This window comes from Dreissena polymorpha, chromosome 4, assembly GCF_020536995.1.
Source record: "Dreissena polymorpha isolate Duluth1 chromosome 4, UMN_Dpol_1.0, whole genome shotgun sequence".
NCBI lineage: Eukaryota > Metazoa > Mollusca > Bivalvia > Myida > Dreissenidae > Dreissena > Dreissena polymorpha.
The window spans coordinates 136,766,039-136,792,160 of record NC_068358.1 but is presented as its reverse complement, the minus strand read 5'-3'; the positions used below and the strand labels follow the sequence as shown (position 1 = coordinate 136,792,160).

The 26,122-nt window shown below is 36.8% G+C and overlaps 1 protein-coding gene across 1 annotated transcript; it reads right to left on the bottom strand.

Annotated features, from left to right (window-relative positions):
• Positions 1-3,552: 3,552 nt before the first annotated feature.
• LOC127876771 (WD repeat-containing protein 55-like) lies at positions 3,553-25,259 on the bottom strand. Its single transcript, XM_052422241.1, has 8 exons — positions 25,227-25,259; positions 21,029-21,162; positions 20,431-20,616; positions 15,815-15,887; positions 14,985-15,091; positions 13,196-13,295; positions 7,258-7,427; positions 3,553-6,775 (listed from the first exon to the last, which is right to left on the bottom strand). The coding sequence occupies exons 1-8, from the start codon at positions 25,236-25,238 to the stop codon at positions 6,409-6,411; spliced, it is 1,149 nt and encodes a 382-aa protein (XP_052278201.1). The 5' UTR covers positions 25,239-25,259; the 3' UTR covers positions 3,553-6,408.
• Positions 25,260-26,122: the final 863 nt, after the last annotated feature.

Sequence of the window (26,122 nt, the reverse complement as noted above, 5' to 3'; positions counted from 1 at the left end):
GACCCCTATTGATTTTCAGGTCACTAGGTCAAAGATCAAGGTCACAGTGGCTCAAAGCAGTTAAATGGTTTCCGGATAATAACTCAAGAATGCTTACGCCTAGGATCATGAAACTTCATAAGAACATTGATCATGACTGGCAGATGACCTCTATTGATTTTCAGGTCACTAGGTCAAAGGTCACAGTGACTTCAAACAGTATAATGGTTTCGGGATGATAACTCAATAATGCTTACGCCAAGGATCATGAAACTTCATGTAGTACATTGATCATGACTGGCAGATGACCCCTATTGATTTTCAGGTCACTAGGTCAAAGGTCAAGGTCACGGTGACTCGAAATAGTAAATGGTTTCCGGATGATAACTCAAGAATGCTTACGCCTCGGATCATGAAACTGCATAGGTACATTGATCATGACTTGCAGATGACCCCTATTAATTTTCAGGTCACTAGGTCAAAGGTCACAGTGACTTGAAACAGTAAAATGGTTTCCTGATGATACCTCAAGAATTATTAGGCCTAGGATCATGAAACTTCATAGGTATATTGATCATGACTGGCAGATGACCCCTATTGATTTTCAGGTCACTAGGTCGGGGGTCAAGGTCACAGTGACAAAAAACGTATTCGCACAATGGCTGCCACTACAACTGACAGCCCATATGGGGGGCATGCATGTTTTACAAACAGCCCTTGTTATTCTTTTGAAGAAGAGACCAACTGCAACTGTAATTGGTTTGTTCTTGTAGAGTTTGCCTCCATAATTATTAATGATTTCAATTTAAATAAAAAGTTTGTCATCAATAATGTGCCTAGAAATTAATTGTATGCCTCTTTAAGACTTGTTTCTTCTGAAATCCACCTTCTCAGAATAGTTTTGTTATTTTGGGTATCTATCAGTTGAGCGCTGCATGGCCCGTGGCCCTCTTGTCTATCGTGCATGATGGGTATATTTAGTAAATTTGAAACATTTACAAGATAAGTATTGATGCAAAGCATCAAAGGGCGTCGGGAATTTCAGTGTAAAAGGCACTCAATGAAGTTACATGAAATGATTTTTTTCTACTGTAAATTTAATATATTGGCCGATTATTGTAAACAAAATAGAAAAAGATACAGCAGGTATAACCATTATCTATGATTTTGTGTTATAACCCCCAATAACCATTATCTATGATGTTGTGTTATAACCCCCAAATAACCATTATCTATGATTTTGTGTTGTAACCCCCAAATATTTTATAGTTCATTTTATTTACATTGGTTTCCTTTTTTTTACTGGCATCCATGTGCAGTTTTCATTAATGGAACAGAACTGTGTAAGTTTTAAAAAATCTGCTTCATATTGTAAGCGTAATTTCATATTTTTCTCAACTTCGAGGGGAGATGATTCTGGACTGATTCTTACGTTGCTCATTTACGATAGGGGTTGAGTACTCATTGATATGAAAACACTGTAAAAGTTTAAATGTGTTTACGAACCCCCCCCCCCACCCTCTAACACATATACTTCATGGGCATAATAAAAACAAACAAGAGCACCGCCTTGCGGGTGCAGACCGCTCATCTATTTTCTTTTTAAAGGTGAAGGGACTCTCAATTTCAATCACAAAGGAGGAAGGGTGGAGTGAAGAGGGGTGTATGGTGTGGGGGGGAGGATTCGGGGGGGGGGGGGGGGGGGGGGGGGGGGGGGGGGGGGGGGGGGGGCACGGGGGATGGTTTGGGTGGAGTCTATTGTGGTATGTCAGGTAAGAGTACTTTTGTCAAAGTATCAATCAAATCTAATCATAAATAAAGAAGTTATGGCAATTTTAGCAAAATTTTATAATTTGACCTTGAGAGTCAAGGTCATTCACAGGTCAAGGTAAAATTCAACTTGCCAGGAACAGTAACCTCATGATAGCATGAAAGTATTTGAAGTTTGAAAGCAATAGCCTTGATACTTTAGAAGTAAACTAGATCGAAACACAAAATTTAACCATATATTCAAAGTTACTAAGTCAAAAAAGGGCCATAATTCTATAAAAATGACAACCAGAGTTATAAAGGGCCCATAATTCCGTCCAAATGCCAGTCAGAGTTACATAACTTTGCCTGCACAGTCCCCTTATGATAGTTAATAAGTGTTGCAAGTATGAAAGCAATAACTTTGATACTGTAGGAATAAAGTGGACCTAAACACAAAACTTAACAAAATTTTCAATTTTCTAAGTATAAAAGGGCACATAATTCTGTCAAAATGCCAGTCAGAGTTACATAACTTTGCCTGCACAGTCCCCTTATGATAGTTAGTAAGTGTTGCAAGTATGAAAGCAATAGCTTTGATACTTAAGGAATAAAATAAAAAGTATAAAAAGGGCACATAATTCTGTCAAAATGCACGCCAGAGTTATCTAACTTTGCCTGCCCAGTCCCCTCATGATAGTTAGTAAGTGTACCAAGTTTGAATGCAATAGCGTTGATACTTTCTGAGAAAAGTGGACCTAAACGCAAAACTGAACCCGACACCAACGCCAACGCCGACGCCAAGGTAATGACAATAGCTCTTTTTTTTTTTTTTTAAATAGATGAGCTAAAAATGGGCACAGTAAAACAGCATATTTATTTAAACTAAAATGTCTACATCAAAACAAAAAGTTATTTAAAATAATTTGATTTTTGGGGCTCGAACCTTGGGCCTCTCACATGTGAAGCGAGCGTGTAACCACTACACTACAGAACCGCTTGAAAAATCACCTTCTAACTAAGATATTATTAAGTGACTGTAGTGTAACGGTTATCAATAAAGCAATTAACCGTGTAATCGCTGTCGTCTTGTAAAATTTGAGAGAAAATACGTGTTTACCAAAACTTGAACAGCAAAAGTCTGCGCTATTGTAAGAAAAACAACAAAATTAATATATTTTGATTATGTTTTGTTTTTATACAAACCAGAAAGTTTCACCGGTTCGCGTATTTGCCCAGTCCCTGTGATCTTTTATTATTGCCCAGTCCCTGTGATCAGTTATTAATTAAAAGAATTAACTTTGCATTATTGGAAATAAATGTTGTAGTAAATGTAATAGGCACATATGCAATACTTTTTTACACTAATTTACAAAAAAATCACTATGCAAGATATTCTGACAACAAAAATATATACATTGATCCCTAAAAAAACTTCTCCTCCCATAAGCGAAAACAAGAGGGCCTGAAAGGCCCAAAGTCGCTCACCTGAGATAAAAAGAAATGACCTGTTCTTTGCAGCCCAAGATATCAATGGAACAAATGTTCTTACCAAGTGTCATGAAGAATGAACAACAGACCTTAACCATTTTTGAACTCTTCCAAGATATGTTCAAATTTCATGAAGATTGGGCAAAAAATGTGTCTTCTAGACTGTTCACATGTTTCACTATATACTGAAGCGTTTCACCAGTCATGCCGGCTATCAAATTAAAATGAAGTCAATAATTTTAATTATTATTTATTTATCACATACTGTGACGGGGAAAGCTACTTGGGCTCATCTGAGCCTAGCTTGAGGCACAAGAAAAATCAACAACAATGTGACTAAACTATTTTTATTCTTTCAAAAAATTCATCATTTATACTTAAGCAATAATGCAAACAATAAAAACAACTCATATAGAAATACAGTTCATAAACTTTCAAAAGTTAATCATAGTTAAAACAAGGTTTCGAAAACAATTAAACACTTAAATGTCTAAACTTGGTCAACAGTTTGTGTTCAGTATGAGGCAAATGCCTGAATAAAGCACTAGGATAAACAAACACCCGTGATCACTTTAATTGAATTCACTCACAAACTTCACTTGCACTAAACAAATAATTAAGAACTCACTTTCATTGTATTATTCACTTAAGTCTAATGTAAGACACTTAAAGAAAACAAACAGTTTAAATCCATTTCTTCGGCTTTGATTAATCACTTATAACTTGAGTTAATCACAACAAACTAAGTCACTTAAATTAAAAGACTAGCTGAGATTTGTCATTTAATAAATTCACTCTTTTCACTCATCACTTATTAAAAACACTTACTTGTTGTTGCATAAATTCACTAGGTCCTGTTCTTTTAAATCACTATCTTAATATTTTCACTTAGAGAAAAAAAACTAAGTTACTTTGCCTTAGTTATAACTTAGTTAATAATCACACTTAGTTAAAAGAACTAAACTAACTCCACTAACTTAACATTTCCAGTTAGTGAAACACAGTAAATCATTAATTCAATGGGAAAGGCCAACAATGTGCTAGTCCCCTGATTCTGAGGTGTAGCTGGCAAGGTTAACATCCAATCAAATGAGAACACTGCTATTCTTAATATCCAGGTTAAGATAAGCATTGACCACTGATGTAAACTATCTGTATCCACACTTACAGAGAGTTTAAAGCATTTATTTAATTTCTTAAGATTTATCTTACAATAAAAATATACCTGATCTATCATTAATGAATTTATAAGTTATTAACTATCATTAATAAATTTAAAAGTTATTAAAAATTGTAATTTAAAGAATCATTATTGTAAGAATAACTAGAGTGTTAACAAGGTTGAAATTTAGCTTATATATAAGGAAAAATGCCACGCCCCCTTGGCAGCCATGTTTTTCCACCAACCGGAACGATTTTCAAACTCATCCAAGATATCATTGGGACTAGTCTTCTGACCAAGTTTCATGATGATCTGACAATAAATGTGGCCTCTAGAGTGTTAACAAGGTTTTACTAAAGCATGATATATAGCCAAATTAGGAAAAATGCCCCGTCCCCTGGAGGCCATGTTTTTTAGCAACCGAAACCATTTTTGAACTCATCCAAGATATCATTAGGACAAATCTTCTGACCAAGTTTCATGAAGATCGCAAATAAATGTGGCCTCTAGAGTGTTAACAAGGTTTTACAATAGCCCTATAAGGAAAAATGCCCCGCCCCTGGCGGCCATGTTTTTCAACCAACCAGCACCATTTTTGAACTCGTCCATGATATTATTGGGATGAATCTTCTGACCAAGTTTCATGAAGATCGGACAATAAATGTGGCCTCTAGACTGTTAACAAGAATTTACTATAGCCATATAAGGAAAAATGCCCCACCCTTGGCAGCCATGTTTTTCAATCAAACGTTACCATTTTAGAACTAATCCAAGATATCATTGAGACCAATCTTCTGACCAAATTTCATGAAGATTAGACAATAAATGTGGCCTCTAGTGTGTTAACAAGGTTTTACTAAAGCCATATAAGGAAAACTGCCCTGCCCCCAGGCGGCCATGTTTTTTCACCAATCTGGACCATTCTTGAACTCGTCCGAGATATCAATGATACCAATGTTTTGACCAAGTTTCATGATGATTGGGCAAAAATTGTGACTTCTAGAGTGTTCACACGGTTTCTCTATAGCCATATAAGGAATACTGCCCCGCCCCCTGGCGGCCATGTTTTTTAAACAAACCGGAACCATTTTTGAACTCAACCAACATATCATTTAGATTAACATTTTGACAAAGTTACATGAAGATTGGACATCAAATGTGTCTTCTACAGTGTTCACAAGGTTTTTCTTTTTTTGACCTAGTGACCTAGTTTTGACCAAGCATGACCCAGTTTCGAACTCAGTCGAGGTATCAATGGGACAAATGTTCTGACCAAGTTTCATGAAGATCGGACAATAAATGTGACCTCTAGAGTGTTCACAAGGCAAATGTTGACAGCACACGACGCACGACGGACAAAAGACGATCACAAAAGCTCACCATGAGCACGTTGTGCTCAGGTGAGCTAAAAAACGTATTACATACGAGTCGCCGCACTTCAGTGTAAAGCCAATGACGATGTCCAGGCAACATATCAATTGAACCAACTTTAGTGTTAGCTTAAAGGTACATGTCACTATTGTGAAATAGGCTGTGTTTACTGTACACATGATCATTTTAAGATTATGTCTGTCACACATCACTAACTTCTGTGTCCATATAGTGGGGTCATCCATGTCCTATGGGCACATTTCAAGTATGTAAATGTGTTAAAATTTATGGTAAAATCCTTTCAAGTTATTTAAGAAATTAGTGTACTTTAATTTATAGTAACAGACACCTGACTTGATCTTTGAAGAAATTAAGATGAGAGCGAACTTGATATACAAAATAATTGCCTGAAAATATAGTAACCAGCCACTATGTGATTGCATGAGGGCAATATATACAGTGACAGCTTTTAGTTTTCAATACATATTAACCCTTTCCCTCTCAGAAGCAAAGTGAAAATGGCTATGTGCAAACAGCATAAAACCAGAACTGCCTGCGAGTACCTCACAGTCTGTTCAGATTTTATGCTGTTTGCTGCTCATCAGTGTCTAAGGGTCGGAAATGAAGCCTTACAATCTTCAGACTGATTCTAAGATTCATTCTTTATCATCATTTCCATCATCATCTTCCTCCTCCTCACTATCATCATCACTATCATAATCTTCATTGTCTTCTGAGTGGCCTGCATCCTCATCTTGTTTTTCATCTTCAGCCAAATCAGCAAAGAAGTCACTTTTGTCTGAAGACGCAAGGAATTTATTCTTATCAGCTTTCTTGGCACGCTTTGATGCATCGACCATTTCTGATTGCACATCCTCAACATTCCAAAACTTGATTTTCTGATCGTGTGAACAACTGGCCAGCAGTTTTTTGTCCCGTGACAATGACAGGTTTTCAACCGGAAGTCCCCCTTGGTGCTCACCCACTACCCCAATGAAGCGGTTTGGCAAAATGTTTACTGCCCTGTTAAATAATTAATCAGGCTAAAATGTGCTTGTTGCATATCCAATATACTTGTACATGTAATTTTGTTTTTCATTTTTTCTGAAAACAATATAAATTTGAATTTGTGTTGTTTAAGGTGGCATATGTTAGTATGTATGTTTTCAAGCTCATTTAAGCCGAGTGTTTTCATAACTTGCTTACAACATAGACTTTACTTTCAATACATAATCACCAAGACATGACTGCTTTATTCTAACAATTGTTGACCCTTTCCCACTCAGAAGCACAGAGATAATGGCTGTATGCAACCAGCATAAAACCAGGTTTAATGCTCTTTGCAGCTCACCACTTCGTTTATTAGGGATTGAAATTAAGCATTAAAACTTGAATCTATTAAGAAAAGTCTTAAATTAAATCTGAGTTTCTTAGGGACTTTAAACAGGTCAAAATGGGCTTCTGAGCAGGAAAGGGTAAAGAACAATACCAAAATGTTCCCATACCTGATTTTGCCATCCATGGAGCCAGTACATATGATGTCCTGTGTGAGGGGTACCATGCAGTCCACAGACATGGGATGTCCCGGGAACCGGTCACTCATGTTGCCCCACTCCCCCCACGTGAAGATGTTCAGTTCGCCCTCACCACATCCGCATACCACCTTCTGACCCGACTGAAAGCAAACAGGTCTTGCTCTGGAAAAATGGGGTTTAAAGCATATGCACACAGGCTTATAAAGGACCACACTTTTCGCCTAGACTGGAGTTTCTATAAGAGACTTCCTACACAGGCACAGGCAAATCTGGGATGACACTGTAGCCACATGCATCAAGCCTTGTTTTCCCATAGTAAGCCTTAAATGTATTTGGTGTACCTGTAGAAATACATCACACCTTATTTGCTTTGGAACTTTTTAATGGCTGCAAAAATGTCTGCTTAACTATAATTTTCTTTTCAAAGTAACTGGCATTTATGAAAATTCAACATTCTGATACATAGAGAATACTAGGTTAGCGTTGAATACAGAGAAGTTTATGTTGCGAGGCTTAGAACGCCGGGAGCGCGAGCCTTGGCGAGGAACATAAACTTCTCTGTATTCAACGCTTATCATAGTATTCTATTTATCCCATTTGATTTTTTTCAACGTGACATTTAACATAAATAGATCTAATAACCTGAACAATAATTTTAATTCAGTCTTAAAAGCGCTTAAATCTAACGAATGTAACCATGCGTAGTGATATAAATGTATTTATTCTGGTACGCAAAATAGTCTTTAAAAAATTCACACACAAACTGTAAAACAAGTAAAAATATCACTATATGCCTCGATTCAATTTTACGCAGTATGCGAATTGTAACACATTACAACCGCGAAAAGAAGATTTTACTTTACTATAATTCATTTTATTTTCGAAAGAAAATGATCAAAATCCAATATGGCGGCGATTGCTCCTGACAAAATGATGTCGATGTCAACATACATGTACACCATCGACGACCTTGACAATTTCGACGAGTAAACAGACAATTGCAGCGACTGACACTTTATTTGACTTAATATACAGGGCAATACGTTTTCCGACTTCGGACGACGAATTTAAGAACGCGCAGAACGTGTTTTTTATATAATGTTATGGGTATGCCATGTGTGATCCGATGCATCAGTTGCGCCCATGTTAAAATCATTTCCCCGAGAACAGGGAAAGACAAAAGTACAAACAAAAACACGTTCAATCTAGTAACTTACCTTTAATTATCCTTTAAAATCCATCAAATAATCCATTTAACTCAATAATTGACGATTTTGCATCTAGGGTCTTTAATAATTATTTTAGCATACTTAAATAAAGACCCTTATGCCATCCTATCACTATATTCAAATGAGTTTACTAACTCAATAAACGTTCTTTTTCGTCACACGCTACATCATGTACTCTATGTACATTACTGCTATTAAAATGAACCGGAGCAGTTTATCAAATATTAGCCGTTGGTAAACTCCGTTGCATTTGCAGATTTCTGCATACAAACATAGCCTCATGGTACCAATTCTCGAACGATTTTTTGCCGATTTTATTTAATTTGTCAAACTGTTTCAAGTTTTTAAAAATAATTTAAGCTGATATTTCAGGTAAGAGACTACTCTTTCTGAAACTATAAAATGTAAAGAAAACAAGCGTTAATAACTGGACCTTACCAATGGTTAAATGAAGTTGGTTCTGTTTACATTTTGCAACCGGTTGGGAACCAATTATTGAACGTTCACTCAAGCAAGCCATCAGACATTTGCAACTGTCACACAAACTGGTAAAATAAATTTATTAACATTGCAACTGACGTGGATAAGTATAACTAATATATATTGTTCATTTAATCAACAGACAATAGATTATATTAAAAATTACGTTACTGTTTTACTCACATTGATTTAATCATGTAATTTCTTCTACAGTCTTTCAAAGTTTATGTATGATTATCAATATGCAAATACTGTAATTTTTATTCTTCATTACAGAACCCAGTGCATGACCACTGATTCCCTGTGACAATACTCAAGTCAACAAGGGTCTGGTTCTCAGAGTTCAGGCATTGCTAATAGAACCAGTTGGGGCATTTGTCACAGCCAACCCATTCCATTCGTTGATTGGTCATGCACACAACACAAATGCCATCATTTGGGTGTTCTGTGTCTGGCGTGAAGATTGGATTTTGTCTATTTTGTGGTGAATAATAGATGTTTTCTGCATCATCATCTGAAGACGGTTGGTTTGCAGTGATGTGTCGCGCCCCGCTTATCCTATGCCTTGTACCTGAGGTACCTGGTACTGGTACAAGGATGTCAGCAAGCCCAGCTGGAATAATTTCAAGTTCAACCAGACTTTCATTTGCAGAGGAGTGTCTTGGCCCATCATTTTATGACTGCTTAAATGTTTTGCTGACAGATGGATTAACTGGTATGATGCCTGTAGTACGAAAGGACTCAGTAATGACAAACTGTGACAGCATGCTCCAGGCATACTTGATGAGCAGGGGTAGCTGACCTCTGGAGACCTTGCTGAGTTGGAAGCCAAGTCTCTGTGACACCTTGGCAAGATTACCCTTTAGAAGGTGAAAAATCCTCACATCCAAGGGTTGCATTAAGTGTGTCGAATGGGGTGGAAGACAAAATAGTTCAACCTGGTTAGTTCTTGCAACATCAATAGCCTCAGGAGTGAGATGCCCTCCAAGATTGTCCATGATAAGAAGGACTGATCTTGACCGGCCACATTTGGGAATAAAAGATTCATTCAGCCACTTCACAAACAAAGAAGAGTCCATATAGCCTTTGGGGGATTTAACTACATACCAGGAATCAGGAACAGGTTGAAGATCTCTGGGAAGATTTTTAGCAAATATGATCATTGGTGGCAGATACCTTCCATTGCCTGAAATTGCAAGGTGGAGAGTGACATGGCCAATGGATGTTAACATTTGCTTTTGGTATGGGTGTTAATTACCAATGGATGTTAACATTTGCTTTTGGTATAGGTGTTGATTACCAACAACAATCTCTTTTTCCTTTGGCATCAGTTTCCCATCAAAACCAGTTTTATCACAATTGAAAATCTGATCAGGGTGATTCTGAAGACCGAGAGACTCGATTGTACTTGACAGTAATTTAAAATAGTCAGCAACTGCTTCGGCGCTTAAATTCATCCTACCTGAATCAGCACGGTCTGGCCTTCTTTTCTTCAATTGTGGGTTGCGAGAAAAAAGAACTTACGACACCATTTCTTACTGGGTCCATGTACAAGATTCATACATGTTGTCGGCCGCTACGTTTGACTATGGCACGTGCAAAAATTTTCATGAGAGAAAGGGTGATACGCATTCCCCTAGAGGCCATGTACTTCATATAGTTAGTAAGGCCCTGCTCTTCGGCTTCATTTAAAGAAGGATCAATCCCTGGCTTTTTTATTACCCCTTCTAACTTTCCCCAACTGTGATCATGCAATGTGGACTTTGGTATTCCAAAAGTTCTTGAAACTTTGAACAGACATTTTCCTTTTTTAACTTCTCTAACTGCTGCCTGTAGAGCACAGACATGGTAAATATTTGATTTTTTACGTGTCATTTGTCTAAAAGAAAGAAAAAGAAAATCTAAATACACTTCAACACCGTTATTTCGAACACCGATAATCCGAAGTCACCGTTATTTCGAAGTATTTTTACGGTCCCGATTTTGGTTCTTCTTTGTTTAACGTAAAATTTCATTGTTAATTCGAACTTCGTTAAACCGAAGAAATCGTTAATTCGAAGTGATTCTGTCGGTCCCAACACTATAATTCGCACCTAATTATCAATCTTTAATCCGAAGTCAAAACTGCAAAATACTGAGCGTAATTTCACACCTTTGTCGTGGCGCGTCAAAAGCCGATAATTACACCTTTGTCGTCTGCGCCAACGCCGGTGTTCAGAGAGACATTGCGTATTATTTAAAAAAAAGGTTAATTCATTTCCGAAAATGTATTCATATGTATGTATGTCTGATAATTTGTGCTATTCGTTTTATTTTATATGTTCTGTAAATAGAGAAAAATAGAAACAAGAAAAAGAATCGTTATATTTCCCCGTTTGTTACTTTCTTTTACCGTTTGTTACGGTTATTTAATCCGTTAATTCATTTCCAAAAAATGTATTCATCTGTATTTACATGTATGACAATTTGTGGTATTCGTTATATTTTATATGGTCTGATAATTTGTGCTATTCGTTATATTTTATATGTTCAGATAATTAGCGCATATTCATTATATTTAACATGTTTTGTACTTAGAGAAAACATAAAAAGAAGAACAAGAATCGTTTTATTCCTTCGTTTGTTACAAGTAGAAATCTATTGCAATCTGACTAGTTTACTTTTTTTAAGTAAACAACTATTAATAGTAGCGTTTAACTGAACCATGCGAGTTCCACAACGTTTTATTATTACAGAATCCTCAGAAGTCGTCTGTCAAATGTTTATTTCGAATTATCGTTAATCCGAAGTTTTTTTAACGGTCCCGGCGACTTCGAAATAACGGTGTTGAAGTGTAGATGTATTATATTTATGAATAAAATAATTCTCAATAAATGTGGTTGAATGTTTAAGAGTTACGAGTTGGCTTCAGAACGAATTTACCGTAAAATAACTTAGCTGTTTGCAACCTAATCGATTAAAATAAAAATAGAAAACAGGGCAAGGTCAAGGATGTAATCGCTTATTTTGACAGTTGTAAACAAATTGAAAGGTAGTAAAAAGCCTTAAAGGTGAATGAAAACATCGTTCATATTGTTAGAATCATATAAAACAAAACATTTTGATGACTAATAATGATTTAACTGAATTAACCACACATTTACCTGGTCAAATATTACAATTTTACGTGGTTCAACGAATCTTCGTCTGCAGTTGCGTTAACGAAGAGGAGGCTGTCAAGTTGGAAGTTTGCCTACAGGATGTATTCATATTGGGCTTACTTAAAATAGGACCCGATTTCAAATTCAACGATTCCACTGCGAGTACATTTTATAGTTTACAATTTTTTTTCGAGAATTGGTTCCGTTCAAGAATTGGTACCCTGAGGCTTATTATGTTTAAACTTGCACAATGTTTTATTTGTCTATGGTAAATGCCCTTATTGTACAAGAAAATAATTTAATATATAAATACACAAAGAATGGAAAACATTCCATTACACAACAGATAAATGAGTGGATAATACCCGTGTACAAAATGGGACGTTCTGAATTCCAGTGTGGTGCTATTTTTACCATCTTATACTTTACACAGCTCTATGCCTAACGTGAATGAAATCTGAAAGCAAATATTGCGGATTATTTATGAATTGTGCCATAAATGTATTGCTTGTTGTACATTCTTAAATGTCAAAAGTATATATTATAAACAATGCACATTTCACGAAATAAGGAAAATGTGATAAATTGACAATTCAAATATGTCGATATACAGTACATGTACATGTGAAATAAGTCGCGTTTATCGTCAAAAATTGTTTGGGGAAAATGACGCAATAAGTATGTCATTTTATGACGCCATCAATCAGCTGATTAATTATACGGATGGCGAAAAATTATGTCATATGACTAGATTTAAAGGTTGAAGGTCGTATAATTTTGAAGCTAAAGTTTTCTCGACTTTATTTAAAATCATTCAGTGGTAAAGTAAAAAGAAGTCCGTGTACGCGACAGGTATATCCCACAACGTTGAATACAGGCTAGTATATTCCATAAGGTGTTATACCGTCAATGTCGAGTTGAAAATGGGATAAAAATCCATTTTTCATCAATAAAGAATACTACTCATCTGTGTCCAATCTACCAAAGCACTGAAAGATTTCAAAACCATTTTTCTAAACAGCCTATTAATGTTTTTCATAAAATTGTACAGGTAAATACCTTGACTATGGCTATGGACAGGAACTCTGAATCAAACAGCTCTGATTGTAGCTCCATCTTCTTCCTTCTCAGATTGAATGCTGTCAATGTTCCTTCCCCACTAGAACAGCAGAACTGTGTTGTCAAATAAGAGCAGTAACACTATTGCATTAAACATACTCATACATACTCATACATATACAGGTAAATCAATACAAACAAGGGCTGTTTGTAAAACATGCATGCCATCCATATGGGCTGTCCGTTGTAGTGGCGGCCATTGTGTGAATACGTTAGAGACCATTTTACTTCTTCAGGCCAATGTGACCTTGACCTTTGACCTAGTGACATGAACATCAATAGGGGTCATCTGCCAGTCATGATCAATGTACCTATGAAGTTTCATGATCCTAGGCCTAGGCATTCTTGAGTTATCATCCGGAAACCATTTTACTGTTTCGAGTCACTTTGACCTTGACCTTTGACCTAGTGACCTGAAAATCAATATTGGTCTTTGCGAGTCATGATAAATGTACCTATGAAGTTTCATGATCCTAGGCATAAGCGGTCGTGAGTTATTATCCGGAAACCATTTTACTGTGTCGAGTCACTGTGACCTTGACCTTTGACCTAGTGACCTGAAAATCAATAGGGGCAATCTGCGAGTCATGATCAATGTACCTATGAAGTTTCATGATCGTAGCCATTAGCGTTCTTGAGTTATCATCAGGAAACCATTTTACTATTTCAGGTCACCGTGACCTTGACCTTTGATATAGTGACCTGAAAATCAATAGGGGTCAACTGCGAGTCATGATCAATCTACCTATCAAGTTTCATGATCCTAGGCATAAGCCTTCTGGAGTTATCATCCGGAAACCATATTACTATTTCCGGTCACCGTGACCTTGACCTTTGACCTAGTGACCTGAAAATCAATAGGGGTCATCTGCGAGTCATGATCAATGTACATATGAAGTTTCATGATCCTAGGCATAAGCGCTCTTGAGTTATCATCCGGAAATCATTTTACTATTTCGGGTCACCATGACCTTGACTTTTGACCTAGTGACCTGAAAATCAATAGGGGTCATCTGCCAGCCATTATCAATCTACCTACAAAGTTTCATGATCCTAGGCATAAGAGTTCTTGAGATATCATCCTGAAACCATTTTACTATTTCGGGTCACTGTGACCTTGACCTTTGACCTAGTGACCTGAAAATGAATAGGGGTCATCTGCGAGTCATGATCAATCTACCTATCAAGTTTCATGATCCTAGGCCTAAGCGTTCTAGAGTTATCATCCGGAAACCATTTTACTATTTCGGGTCACTGTGACCTTGACCTTTGACCTAGTGACCTGACAATCAATAGGGGTCATCTTCGAGTCATGATCAATCTACCTATCAAGTTTCATGATCCTAGGCCTAAGCGTTCTTGAGTTAGCATCCGGAAACCATTTTACTATTTCAGGTCACCGTGACCTTGACCTTTGCCCTAGTGACCTCAAAATCAATAGGGGTCATCTGCGAGTCATGATCAATATACCTATGAAGTTTCATGATCCTAGGCCCAAGCGTTCTTGAGTTATCATCCGGAAACCACCTGGTGGACGGACCGACCGACAGACCGACCGACAGACTGACATGTGCAAAGCAATATACCCCCTCTTCTTAGAAGGGGGGCATAAAAAACACAAAAAGCAGATATTGTCATCCCTCATAAGCCTGTGCGGACTGCAAAGGATTATCAGGATGACACTTTACACATAGGCATTAAGCCTCGTTTTTCCAGATCACATATCTACCTGGTAACAAGCAGTGTTTTCCTGTCCTCATCCACAGCCATGTCGCTAAGAAACTCCTCTGACTGCCTCTCCTCCATCACAGCCCTCTGTTGTCTCAGGTCCCACAACTGTCACACGCAACTATATTACAGCCACATTAGGCAGTTTCACTTGCATACCAAATGGTGCATAATAAATAAGTTTACAGTTACAGTTACTAACTGTTACATAATGTAATAATTGTTGAATTGCATATATTTATAACTGTTTGTTGCTCAACCATGATTTCTATATACTTTGATTATTTAATATTAATATTTTATGATTAAGCACATTACTCTTAGGTTTAATTTGAATAATTCACATTTTGTTGGACATTAAACAACCCAAACTAAAAATTACGAGGCAATTTTAATAAGTAGATGGTATGCCTTGATATTAACATACTAAAGAAATAGTTTTTATTGTTTGTTAGGACCTTGCAAAATTGTTAACAGTAGATGTATTTCTGATCATTTTACGACAGTCTGTTAATCTACTAACATTTTTCCTGGGTAAGCTGGTTCACCAAAGCTTAGTGCACGTACTAAAGCTTGTTACAGACAACTGTCGTAATTGAGGCAGAGGAAAGCCGACAATTGCTGTAGAAATAATTTAATGACCAAACCACATCATCACCACACAGGTTCTGCTGCCAGGCAGGTAATCAAACCAGCAACCCTTGGATTTCTAGTCCAGAGCTAGTCCAACCAACTGACCAACAAAATAACATCTTGCTTCAATTAAGATGTCTGTACATGCAGTAAACTGATTTCATCATCTCTGTGACATCACTAATTAGTGTTGCTTACCTTTAAATATCCATCATCATCTCCTGTTACAAGGAAATCCTCCCCAGTTACAAGCATACTGTAGATAGAAGCTCTGCAACAAGAAGTGCATTGAAAAACAAGAGCTGTCAGAGGACAGCGTGCTGGACAATTAAAGTGCTTGACAGTATAATGTAAGCCATCATGGAGAGGTGGGTATGTGGTCATTTAATAGATGATATTTCAAAAAAACAAAAACAAAGGGAAATAATTTTTTTGTAGGGGGAGGTGCATTTTGGGTGGGGCGTGAAGGATGGTTTGGGTGGAGTCCATTGACTGATTGTGGTATGTCAGGTAAGTGTTGTTTTGTCAGTGTATGTATCAAATCTGATCTTAAATAAAGAAGTTATGGCAATTCAAGCAAAATTCATTAATTTGACCTTGAGAGTCAAGGTCATTCAAAGGTCAAGGTCAAATTCAACTTGCCAGGTACAGTAACATCATGATAGTGAGAAAGTATTTGAAGTTTGAAACTAATAGCCTTGATACTTTAGAAGTAAAGTGGATCTTAATACAAAATTTAATAAAATATTCAAAGTTACAAAGACAAAAAAGTGCCATTATTCCATTAAAAAGCCATCCAGAGTTATGCAACTTGCCCTGTACAGTCCCCTTACGATAGTTAGCGAGTTTTCCAATTCTATAAAGCAATAGCAAGTCTATAAAGCAATAGCTATGATACTTTAGGAGTAAAATGGAACAAAACACAAAGCTTATTCAATTATCTAAGTATAAAAGGGGCCATAATTCTGTCAAAATGCTTGATACAGTTGTCTGCTCCTGTTTATAGATTGGGGTCATGTTGGTAAAGAAGTATGCAAAATATAAAAGCAATATGTCAAGGGACATATAAAATATTTGAGTTGGTACGCAAACTTTAACATAGATTTATCAATAATATGCATATTGTAAGTGAAAAAAGGGCCATAATTCCTACAAATGCTTGATACAGTTGTCTGCTTTTGTTTATATGTTGGGGTCATGCTGGTAAAGAAGTATGCAAAATATAAAAGCAATATGTCAAAGGACATAGGAAATATTTGGGGTGTACGCAAACTTTAACATTCCAACGCTCACAGGAAGGCCGACACAGGGGTGAGTACTATAGCTCCACTATATATATTTCATATATAATAGTCGAGCTAAAAATGTTTCATGTTTCTTTTTTACGAAATAGATCAAATGAAACAAGACTATTGCCAAGCAATAAAAGTTCCCTACCAGCTCCACCATTGTCAGAAATTTCACCATTTTCAGAATATTTTTTTGTTTGTTTCCATAGCAACCACAATTTTTGACATAGGAACAAAATGAAATGACGTGCATAATGTCCATATTGCCATCTATCCATGTTCCACGTTTAATGAAAAAATATTAGGAACTTTTAAAGTTATCGCAGGATCCAGAAAAAAACACCATTTTCAGCACTATTTCTAGTCTATTTGTTGCCATAGCAACCACAATGTTTGATGTAGGAACAAAATGAAATGACATGCATAATGTCCATATTGCCATCTATCCATGTTGCAAGTTTCATGAAAAAATATTAAGAACTTTCAAAGTAATCGCAGGATCCAGAAAAAAACAAAAACATTTTCAGTACTATTTCTAGTCTATTTGTTGCCATAGCAACCACAATTTTTGACGTAGGAACAAAATGAAATGACGTACATAATGTCCATATTGCCGTCCATTCATGTTGCAAGTTTCATGAAACAAGAGGGCCAAGATGGCCCTAGTTCGCTCACCTGAGGGGACCTTGATATTGTCCAGACAAACATCCTGGTCAAATTTCATCATTATTTCATCTGCGAGTCATGATCAATGTACCTATGAAGTTTCATGATCCTAGGCATAAGCATTCTTGAGTTATCATCCGGAAACCATTTTTCTAAGTTGAGTCACCGTGACCTTGACAGCCATTGTGTGAATATGTTTTTTGGCACTGTGACCTTACCCTTTGACCTAGTGACCTGATAATAAATAGGAGTCATCTGAGAGTCATGATCAATATACCTATGAAGTTTCATGAACCTTGGCATAAGCGTTCATGAGTTATCATCCAGAAACCATTTTACTATTTCAGGTCACCGTGACCTTGACCTTTGACCTAGCGACCTGACAATCAATAGGGGTCATCTTTGAGTCATAATCAATGTACCTATGAAGTTTAATGATCCTAGGCATAAGCGTTCTTGAGTTATCATCTGGAAACCATTTTACTATTTCGGGTCATCGTGACCTTGACCTTTGACCTAGTGACCTGAAAATCAATAGGGGTCATCTACAAGTCATGATCAATGCACCTATGAAGTTTCATGATCCTAGGCCTAAGCGTTCTTGAGTTATCATCCGGAAATCATTTTACTTTTTCGGGTCATCGTAACCTTGACCTTTGACCTAGTGACCTGAAAATCAATAGGGGTCATCGACGAGTTATGATCAATGTACCTATGAAGTTTCATGATCCTAGGCCTAAGCGTTCTTGAGTTATCATCCGTAAACCAATTTACTATTTCGGGTCATCGTGACCTTGACCTTTGACCTAGTGACCTGAAAATCAATAGGGGTTATGTGAGTAATGATCAATGTATCTATGAAGTTTTATGATCCTAGGCATAAGCGTTCTTGAGTTATCATCCGGAAACCATTTTACCGCTTTGGGTCACCGTGACCTTGACCTTTGACCTAGTGACCTGAAAATCAATAGGGGTCATCTGCAAGTCAAGATCAATGTATCTGTGAAGTTTTATGATCCTAGGCATAAGTGTTCTTGAGTTATCATCTGGACACCATTTTACTATTTCGGGTCATCTTGACCTTTGATCTAGTGACCTGAAAATCAATAGGGGTCATCTGCGAGTCATGATCAATGTACCTATGAAGTTTCATGATCCTTTGCATAAGCGCTCTTGAGTTATCATCCGGAAACCATCTGGTGGACGGACGGACCGACATGAGCAAAACAATATCCCCCCTCTTCTTTGAAAGGGGGGGGGGGGGACGTAATGAGAAAACTGCCCCCCTCCAAGCAGCCATGTTATTCAACTGACCGGAACCATTTTTGAACTCAACTCTCGTATCAAGGAAACAAATGTTCTGAGCAAAATTCATGAAAATTGGGCCAAATATGTGACTTCTACTGTGTTCACATGTTTTCACTTTATACATATAGAGAAAAATGCCCTGCCCACTGGCGGCCATGTTTTTTCACCGATCTTGACCATTTTCAAACTTGTCCGAGATATAAATAAAACCAATGATTTGACCAACTTTCATGATGATTGGGCAAAAATTGTGACTTCTAGAGTGTTCACAAGGTTTCTCTATAGCCAGATACGGAAAACTGCCACTATATACATATAGAGAAAAATGCCCCGCCCACTGGCGGCCATGTTTTTTCACTGATCTTGACCATTTTCGAACTCGTCCGAGACATCAATTGAACCAATGTTTTGACCAACTTTCATGATGATTGGGCAAAAATTTTGACTTTAAGAGTGTTGACAAGGTTTCTCTATAGCCAAATAAGGAAAACTGCCCCGCCCACTGGCGGCCATGTTTTTCAACGGATCAGAACCACTTCGGAACTCAATCAAGATATCATTAAGACAAACATTTTGACAAAGTAACATAAAGATCGGGCATGAAATGTGACTTCTACAGTGTTTACAAGGTTTTTCTTTTTTTTGACCCAGTGACCTAGTCTTTGACCCGGCACAACCCAGTCTCGAACTCTGCAGAGATTTCATTGGGACAAAGCTTCTGACCAAGTTTCATGAAGATGGGACAAGAAATGTGGCCTATCCAGTGTTTACGAGCAAATGTTTACGGACGGACGGACATACGACGGACAAAGACCGGTCACAAAGCTCACCTTAGCAATCAGGTGAGCTAAAAATATTAAGAATTTTTAAAGTTATCACAGGATCCAGAAAAAACACCATTATCAGCACTATTTCTAGTCTATTTGTTGCCATAGCAACCACAATTTTTGACGTAGGAACAAAATGAAATGACCTGCATAATGTCCACATTGCCATCTATCCATGTTCCAAGTTTCATGAAAAAATATTAAGAACTTTAAGAGTTATCCCAGGATCAAGAAAAAAAAACATTTTCAGCACTATTTCTAGTCTATTTGTTGCCATAGCAACCACAATTTTTGACGTAGGAACAAAATGAAATGACATGCATAATGTCCATATTGCCATCTATCCATGTTCCAAGTTTCATGAAAAAATATTCAGAACTTTTAAAGTTATCGCAGGATCCAGAAAAGTGTGACAAACGGACGGAGACAAAATCATAAGTCCCCTCCGGTGAAACTGGTAGGGGACTAATAAAAATCAATAAATTTCAAAATTCGCTCCATTAATCAAATGTGTTTTATGTCAAATGTAACTTGGGCTTCTAAGAAGACAACTTACTCAAGTGAATTCTTAACAAGTCAAATGTAACTTGGAATTCTAAGAAGACAACTTACTCATTTGCATTCTTAACTAGTCATATGTAACTTGGGCTTCTAAGAAGACAACTTACTCATGTGCATTCTTGACTAGTGTAATGTAACTTGGACTTCTAAAATGACAACTTACTCATGTGCGTTCTTAACTCTGCGCTTTAAAGTGCCAGTGTTCAGGTCAATGGTATTGAACGATTTGTCTTTTGATGCTGTGTGCAAGTCCTCACCACTGGGAGAAAATCTCAGCACTCTACAGGACTTCTTGTGAAAGGACAACTTCATAAGTTCACTGTTCTCTTTTGAACAAGAGTATGAATGACTGAAAAAAAACATAACAATTTTACCAGTCAACACAAGGAATATAACACACACAAAATCTGATGATGTAAAAAAAGGTTTCCACAAAACGTAGGTTCACAAGTTAACTTGAATATGTTCTATATACTAAAGGTTTACCACGCAAGCAAATACTTTTTGATTAACAGCTATGGTAAGAAACTCCACACATTTTGGTTAAAGGTTGCCATAACCACTGAATAACATCAAGATGTTAAAAATGTCAAAAGCATTGCAACCATACTTTACAAGTTTACAGTAGACAAACAATAGCAAGTCTTTTCATGACTTATATCTGACAGGGAAACATACAAACTTGTGAATTTTAAAGCATTTATATTGTCATTTTTTATTGTTGTGTATTTTTTATTTAAGAATGGGGTTAAATGTCTTACAGAAATACATCTCCTTCAATGGATCCTGATGCAATTACATCCTTGCTTGGATGAAATTCTATGTCCACCACAAAATCTTCAAACTGAAGATCTTTAGGTTTTTCTTGGATTTCTTCCTCGACTTGTAATGTTGCCTGGATGGATTAATAGCAACAATAAAGTATATCATCAAACAAAAATACAATTCATTGCAGAAACACATTTGTGTGAGTTATGTTAGTTTTCAACTGTTTCTATTTAAAATACTTATAAAAAACACAGCTAGCTTTTTGTTGACATTTGCATTGTATTATATTTCCCTTCTCATATGCACATGTGCAGAAAAATTGACATATTGGAGTCCTGAAATGAGTTCAGTGTTTTATTGTTATGAATACAACTGATAAGTGATAACACACAATTGCTCCTCATAATTATCAGTGATTTTTAATTAAATGTTGCTTTCAAATCCGCTGTTATACGATAAACACCAACACTTACCACTTTTAATATTTTTATGTTATATGAACTTATAAATGGTTTATTGACTTGCACAAGATAAACATATAAAGAATTATTTTTGCTATTCAGCACATCTAGAATATCTGGGGGATGAATGCAGGGCTTTTTTACTTGATTTGTGGAAAGGGCATGGCCTTCCATTTTGGGGGAAATTTGATAAAGGGGAAACAATCCTAAACTAAGCTTGAATTTTGGGGGGAAATTGCATCATTTTAAAGAAATTATCTTTGCTGAAGGGACCTTCCAGTTGAGACAAAGGGCCTTAATAAGAAGGAAAAAATCTCTGGAATATTTTACATGAAATTCTTTATTGGAAATTCATCCTCCATTAGAAAAATATGGTGTGGCACAGTGCTTAAGGGGCTAAGAATTGGCCATATTAAACTTCTGTATCTGTATCTGTATGGTACTCGAAACTAGCTCACTTATGAGCAAAACTTATCGAGGGTGTGGTGTGTGCCCTTTGATGTTAAAATGTTAGTAGCACGATTTAATTAGAACACTTTTGAATTGTTCACTTTTAGTACAAGTCACTACACTGTCTGGTAAAGAGTTCCAGTCCCGAATAGTACGCGGAATAAAAGAGTATTTATAAATGTCAGTGTTACTTGTTGCCAGTTTGATGGATTTAGAATTATGGTTACGTTGTGGGCGTTTGTTGACTTCTAGGAGATTGTCAGCGGGGACGGCCACCAGGTCGTAGATGATCTTGTGGAAGAAAACCAATCGTTGGTCTCTACGTCGGTCCTTCAATGGTTGCCATTTCAGTTCTTTAAGCATTTCTGTTACGCTGCTCTTGCTTTTGTAGTTGTTACAGACAAAACGTGCTGCACGCCGTTGTACTCCTTCCAGTTTGTCAATGTCTTTTTGAAGATATGGATCCCACACAATGCTTGCATAGTCCAAAATTGAACGTACTAGTGATATGTATGCCTGCTCTTTGAAGTTTTTGTTGCTGTGTCTAAAGTTTCTCCTGATAAATCCTAGAATACTGCTTGCTCTGTTACAGACTTTATTAACATGTGTTGACCACTTTAAGTTTTCACTGATCTGAACTCCTAGATATGGATTATCTTCAACTTTTTTTAAGAAATGGTTGTTCAGAGAATAGTTAAATGTTGATGGTACACGTTGTCTATGCATTGTCATGAGATAACACTTTGTTTCGTTAAACCTCATTCCCCAGTTTTTTGACCATTTTTCAAGTGAATGTAAGTCCTTTTGTAAGTTGATATGATCTTCAAAAGAGTTTATTGGTCGATACAAAAGACAATCGTCGGCGAAGAGACGTACTTGTGATGTTACACTTTTTGGTAGGTCGTTGATGTGGCACAAAAATAGTAGAGGACCGAGCACTGTACCCTGGGGCACTCCTGAGTCTACTGTGCATGTAGAAGAGGATTCACCTTCAACAATAACTTTTTGGCTTCTTTCCATTAAGAACGATTGAATCCATTTTAAGATGTTACCCTTAATTCCATAGTTTTCAAGTTTGTATAATAGTTTCCGATGTGGTACGGTATCAAACGCCTTACTAAAATCTAATATAACCATGTCTATTTGTTTCTTTTTGTCATACATTTTCATAATATCATCCATAGTAAGTATTAACTGGCTTTCACAGGAATGTCCACTACGAAATCCGTGTTGAAGAGACGTTAGTATGTCATATCGCTCTAGATGGTTTAAGATGTGTCGACACAAAATGTGTTCTAAAGTTTTGCAGCAGACGCTTGTTAATGATACTGGGCGGTAGTTACTAGCTTCGTGACGATTGCCCTTTTTAAATATAGGTGTGACGTTTGCGTTTCTCCAGTCTGTTGGTAAGATGCCTGTAGATAGGCTTAACTGGAAGATATGGGTTACTGCAGGTGCAAGTTCCTCTGAGCAATGGCCGAGTACTTTATTCGGAATACTGTCCGGTCCACTAGCTTTATTTACATTCAGTGCTTTCAGAAGTTTTTCTACTCCAGGAATTGTTATGTTTAATTCTGTTATTTCAGGGTAACAAGGTTCACTTAACTCAGGGTTTCTTTCTTTTGGGTCTTCCTTGGTAAATACTGATTTGAATTGGTTGTTTAGAATTTCAGCCTTTGATTGACTGTCCTGATATAATTTTCCATTACTTTTTAGTGCTGATACACCCACATTGTCTGTGCATTTTGATTTTATGTATTTCCAAAAAGACTTATTGTTCCCATCTTCCATGGACTTTACATGACTCTACATATGGAGATTAAAGAAGTTAATGAATCTAAGGGAAGAAACAATGAGCTTGATTTTGTTGCAGTGTCATTTAATTTAACTTCATAATAACAATATCCTTATTTAGCAAGGGCATTAAATAGACCCCTTCCTCAAATAGAAAGGCCCCCTCCACTTAGTAGAGCTGCAACGATTCGATCCGATTCATCGAAAATCGATTCGAAATGCTTCGATTCGATTACGAAACCAACCATACCAAATTCGATTCGATTCTTTAACATATATACATATATATACATAGATACGTAAAGCGCGCTGTATTCTACCTATTGATACAGGAAGGTGTAGGTTTTATCTTTACCTGTAATTGCGACGCGCGCGATTAGTTGCTTACTACTTTAGTCATCCAATCAATAAGCCCGTTACGGTCTACTTTCGGAAAAAGCGTCAAAATGGCTCAACAAGCTAAGAAGCTAAAATCAAAAGTGTGGCAGTATTTTGGGTTTCGGGATGGTAGCCCTACCGGTAAAGCAAAGTGTAAACTGTGCTTCACAGATGTGGCATACGCTAAGTCCGGCTCAACCACTAATCTAATGCAATATGTCAAACGCAAACATAACGTTGATTTAGCAACACTAAGAGGTCGCACCAGTGCAACTACTCAAGTCGCCAGCCAGAAAAGTAGTTCAATTTCTGTTGGAGTTTTGTTAAGTTTATTAGAGAATGTGATTTGTCCTACAGGTAACAGGTGATTCTGTCATGGCACAATGGTAGACATGCTTATAGCGGTTTTGGGTAAAAGTATAATAGTGATAGTACTACCATTCAACTGATTCCAGATACGTTCTTATGACTATTCATTTATTTTTTATATTATTATGTAATCAACACAATCTTCTAGTCAGAAGTTTTTATATTAAAATTGAGTCCTAATTTGCTATTCTTTTTTATGTGTTTTATTGAAATCACATTTGAACAGAAATGTTAATTTTGAGGCATAAGAGTGAATTTATGATAAAACTAGGTTTGAGGATGAATCGAATCGAAATAATCGGTATCGGAGTGTCTGAAATCGAAATCGAATCGAATCGAGCTGTTGGTGAATCGTTGCAGCTCTACCACTTAGTGAATTTGTTTTAAATTATGCAATTTTCCCCAAATTTCAATTTTACTTAGGGAAATTACTTCACTTTTCGGGGTTGTGTCGATAGTTTTTTTCCCGAAAATGGAGGACCAGGCCCTTTACCAAAATCAAGAAAACGCCCTGCCTTTATATAGTGGAATAAAAGTTGTTCATCCAAACACAGTTATCCGAAATAAAGCCCAGTTTTATATAAGCAGCATATCTTCTTGTTAACAACCTGTCATCTATCAGTACTCGGACAACGAAAAAACCGCTAACTATATTAATATTTTTGAAGTCAGAAACTATTACTTTTTTTTATCAAATATTATCGAAATGAAATAATGACTTTATATCGTGCTTCCTTACCGTCGTCGCCATTTTAATCTAGGTTACATAATACTATAAATACTAAATGAAACGGAGCTTGTTCCGAGCGGGGTCCCGTACAAATTCCAACCGAAGATATAATGTCACACCTCGTAAAGCGAATGCATTCAAAAATTTCATTATGTAAGGTTTTAATTGACCCTTTTTCATAAGATAAAGTATTTTGACTGTTGACAAATATATGGTTTTCTTATTTGGTTTTTATTTGTGTAAACCTATTTATTAAGCTCGACTGCAAAAACCTTTTAGGCTAATGAAAATCTACAGACCGTATTAATATTATTATTAACAAAACTCTAATGCTTTAGACTGTTTCAAACGTTTCTATCACATAAGAATCTGAGAGGATTTCACGGTTGTCTTCAATTTTTAAACCCAAAGGGAAGGCAACTGCTGCGAGTATTTTTCCATATATCTTGGCGGAGTTGCTTTTTGTGGAGATCTAAGTCCCATCTAGAAGCTCTATGTGAAGCCATGTCTGACACCATTTTTGGGCCGTCGATTCCGACAGAAGAGAAGCGGAATCGACAATGACAGAATGGGCGTCCCTCCCCATGGCTGAACTACTCTCAGCAGCACACAAAAGACCTGGCTGGCGCAGGGTCTCTGTGTTGTCGTTCCAGATTTCAACACAACGGCTAGACCGGTCAAGGTAACGCTATGATGATGATGATGTGATGATGATGATGATGATGATGATGATGATGATGATGATGATGATGATGATGATGATGATTTTTGTGAAGTTTTGAGTCCGTGTCTAGCAGCTTCTTGTTTAGGTTTGGGTTCGTTTTAGTATTGTTTGTAGGGATCGGAGATCAAGTATAGAAGCTTTTCGTGGAGGTCTGAGACAGAGTGTTGTAGCTTTTGTGGAC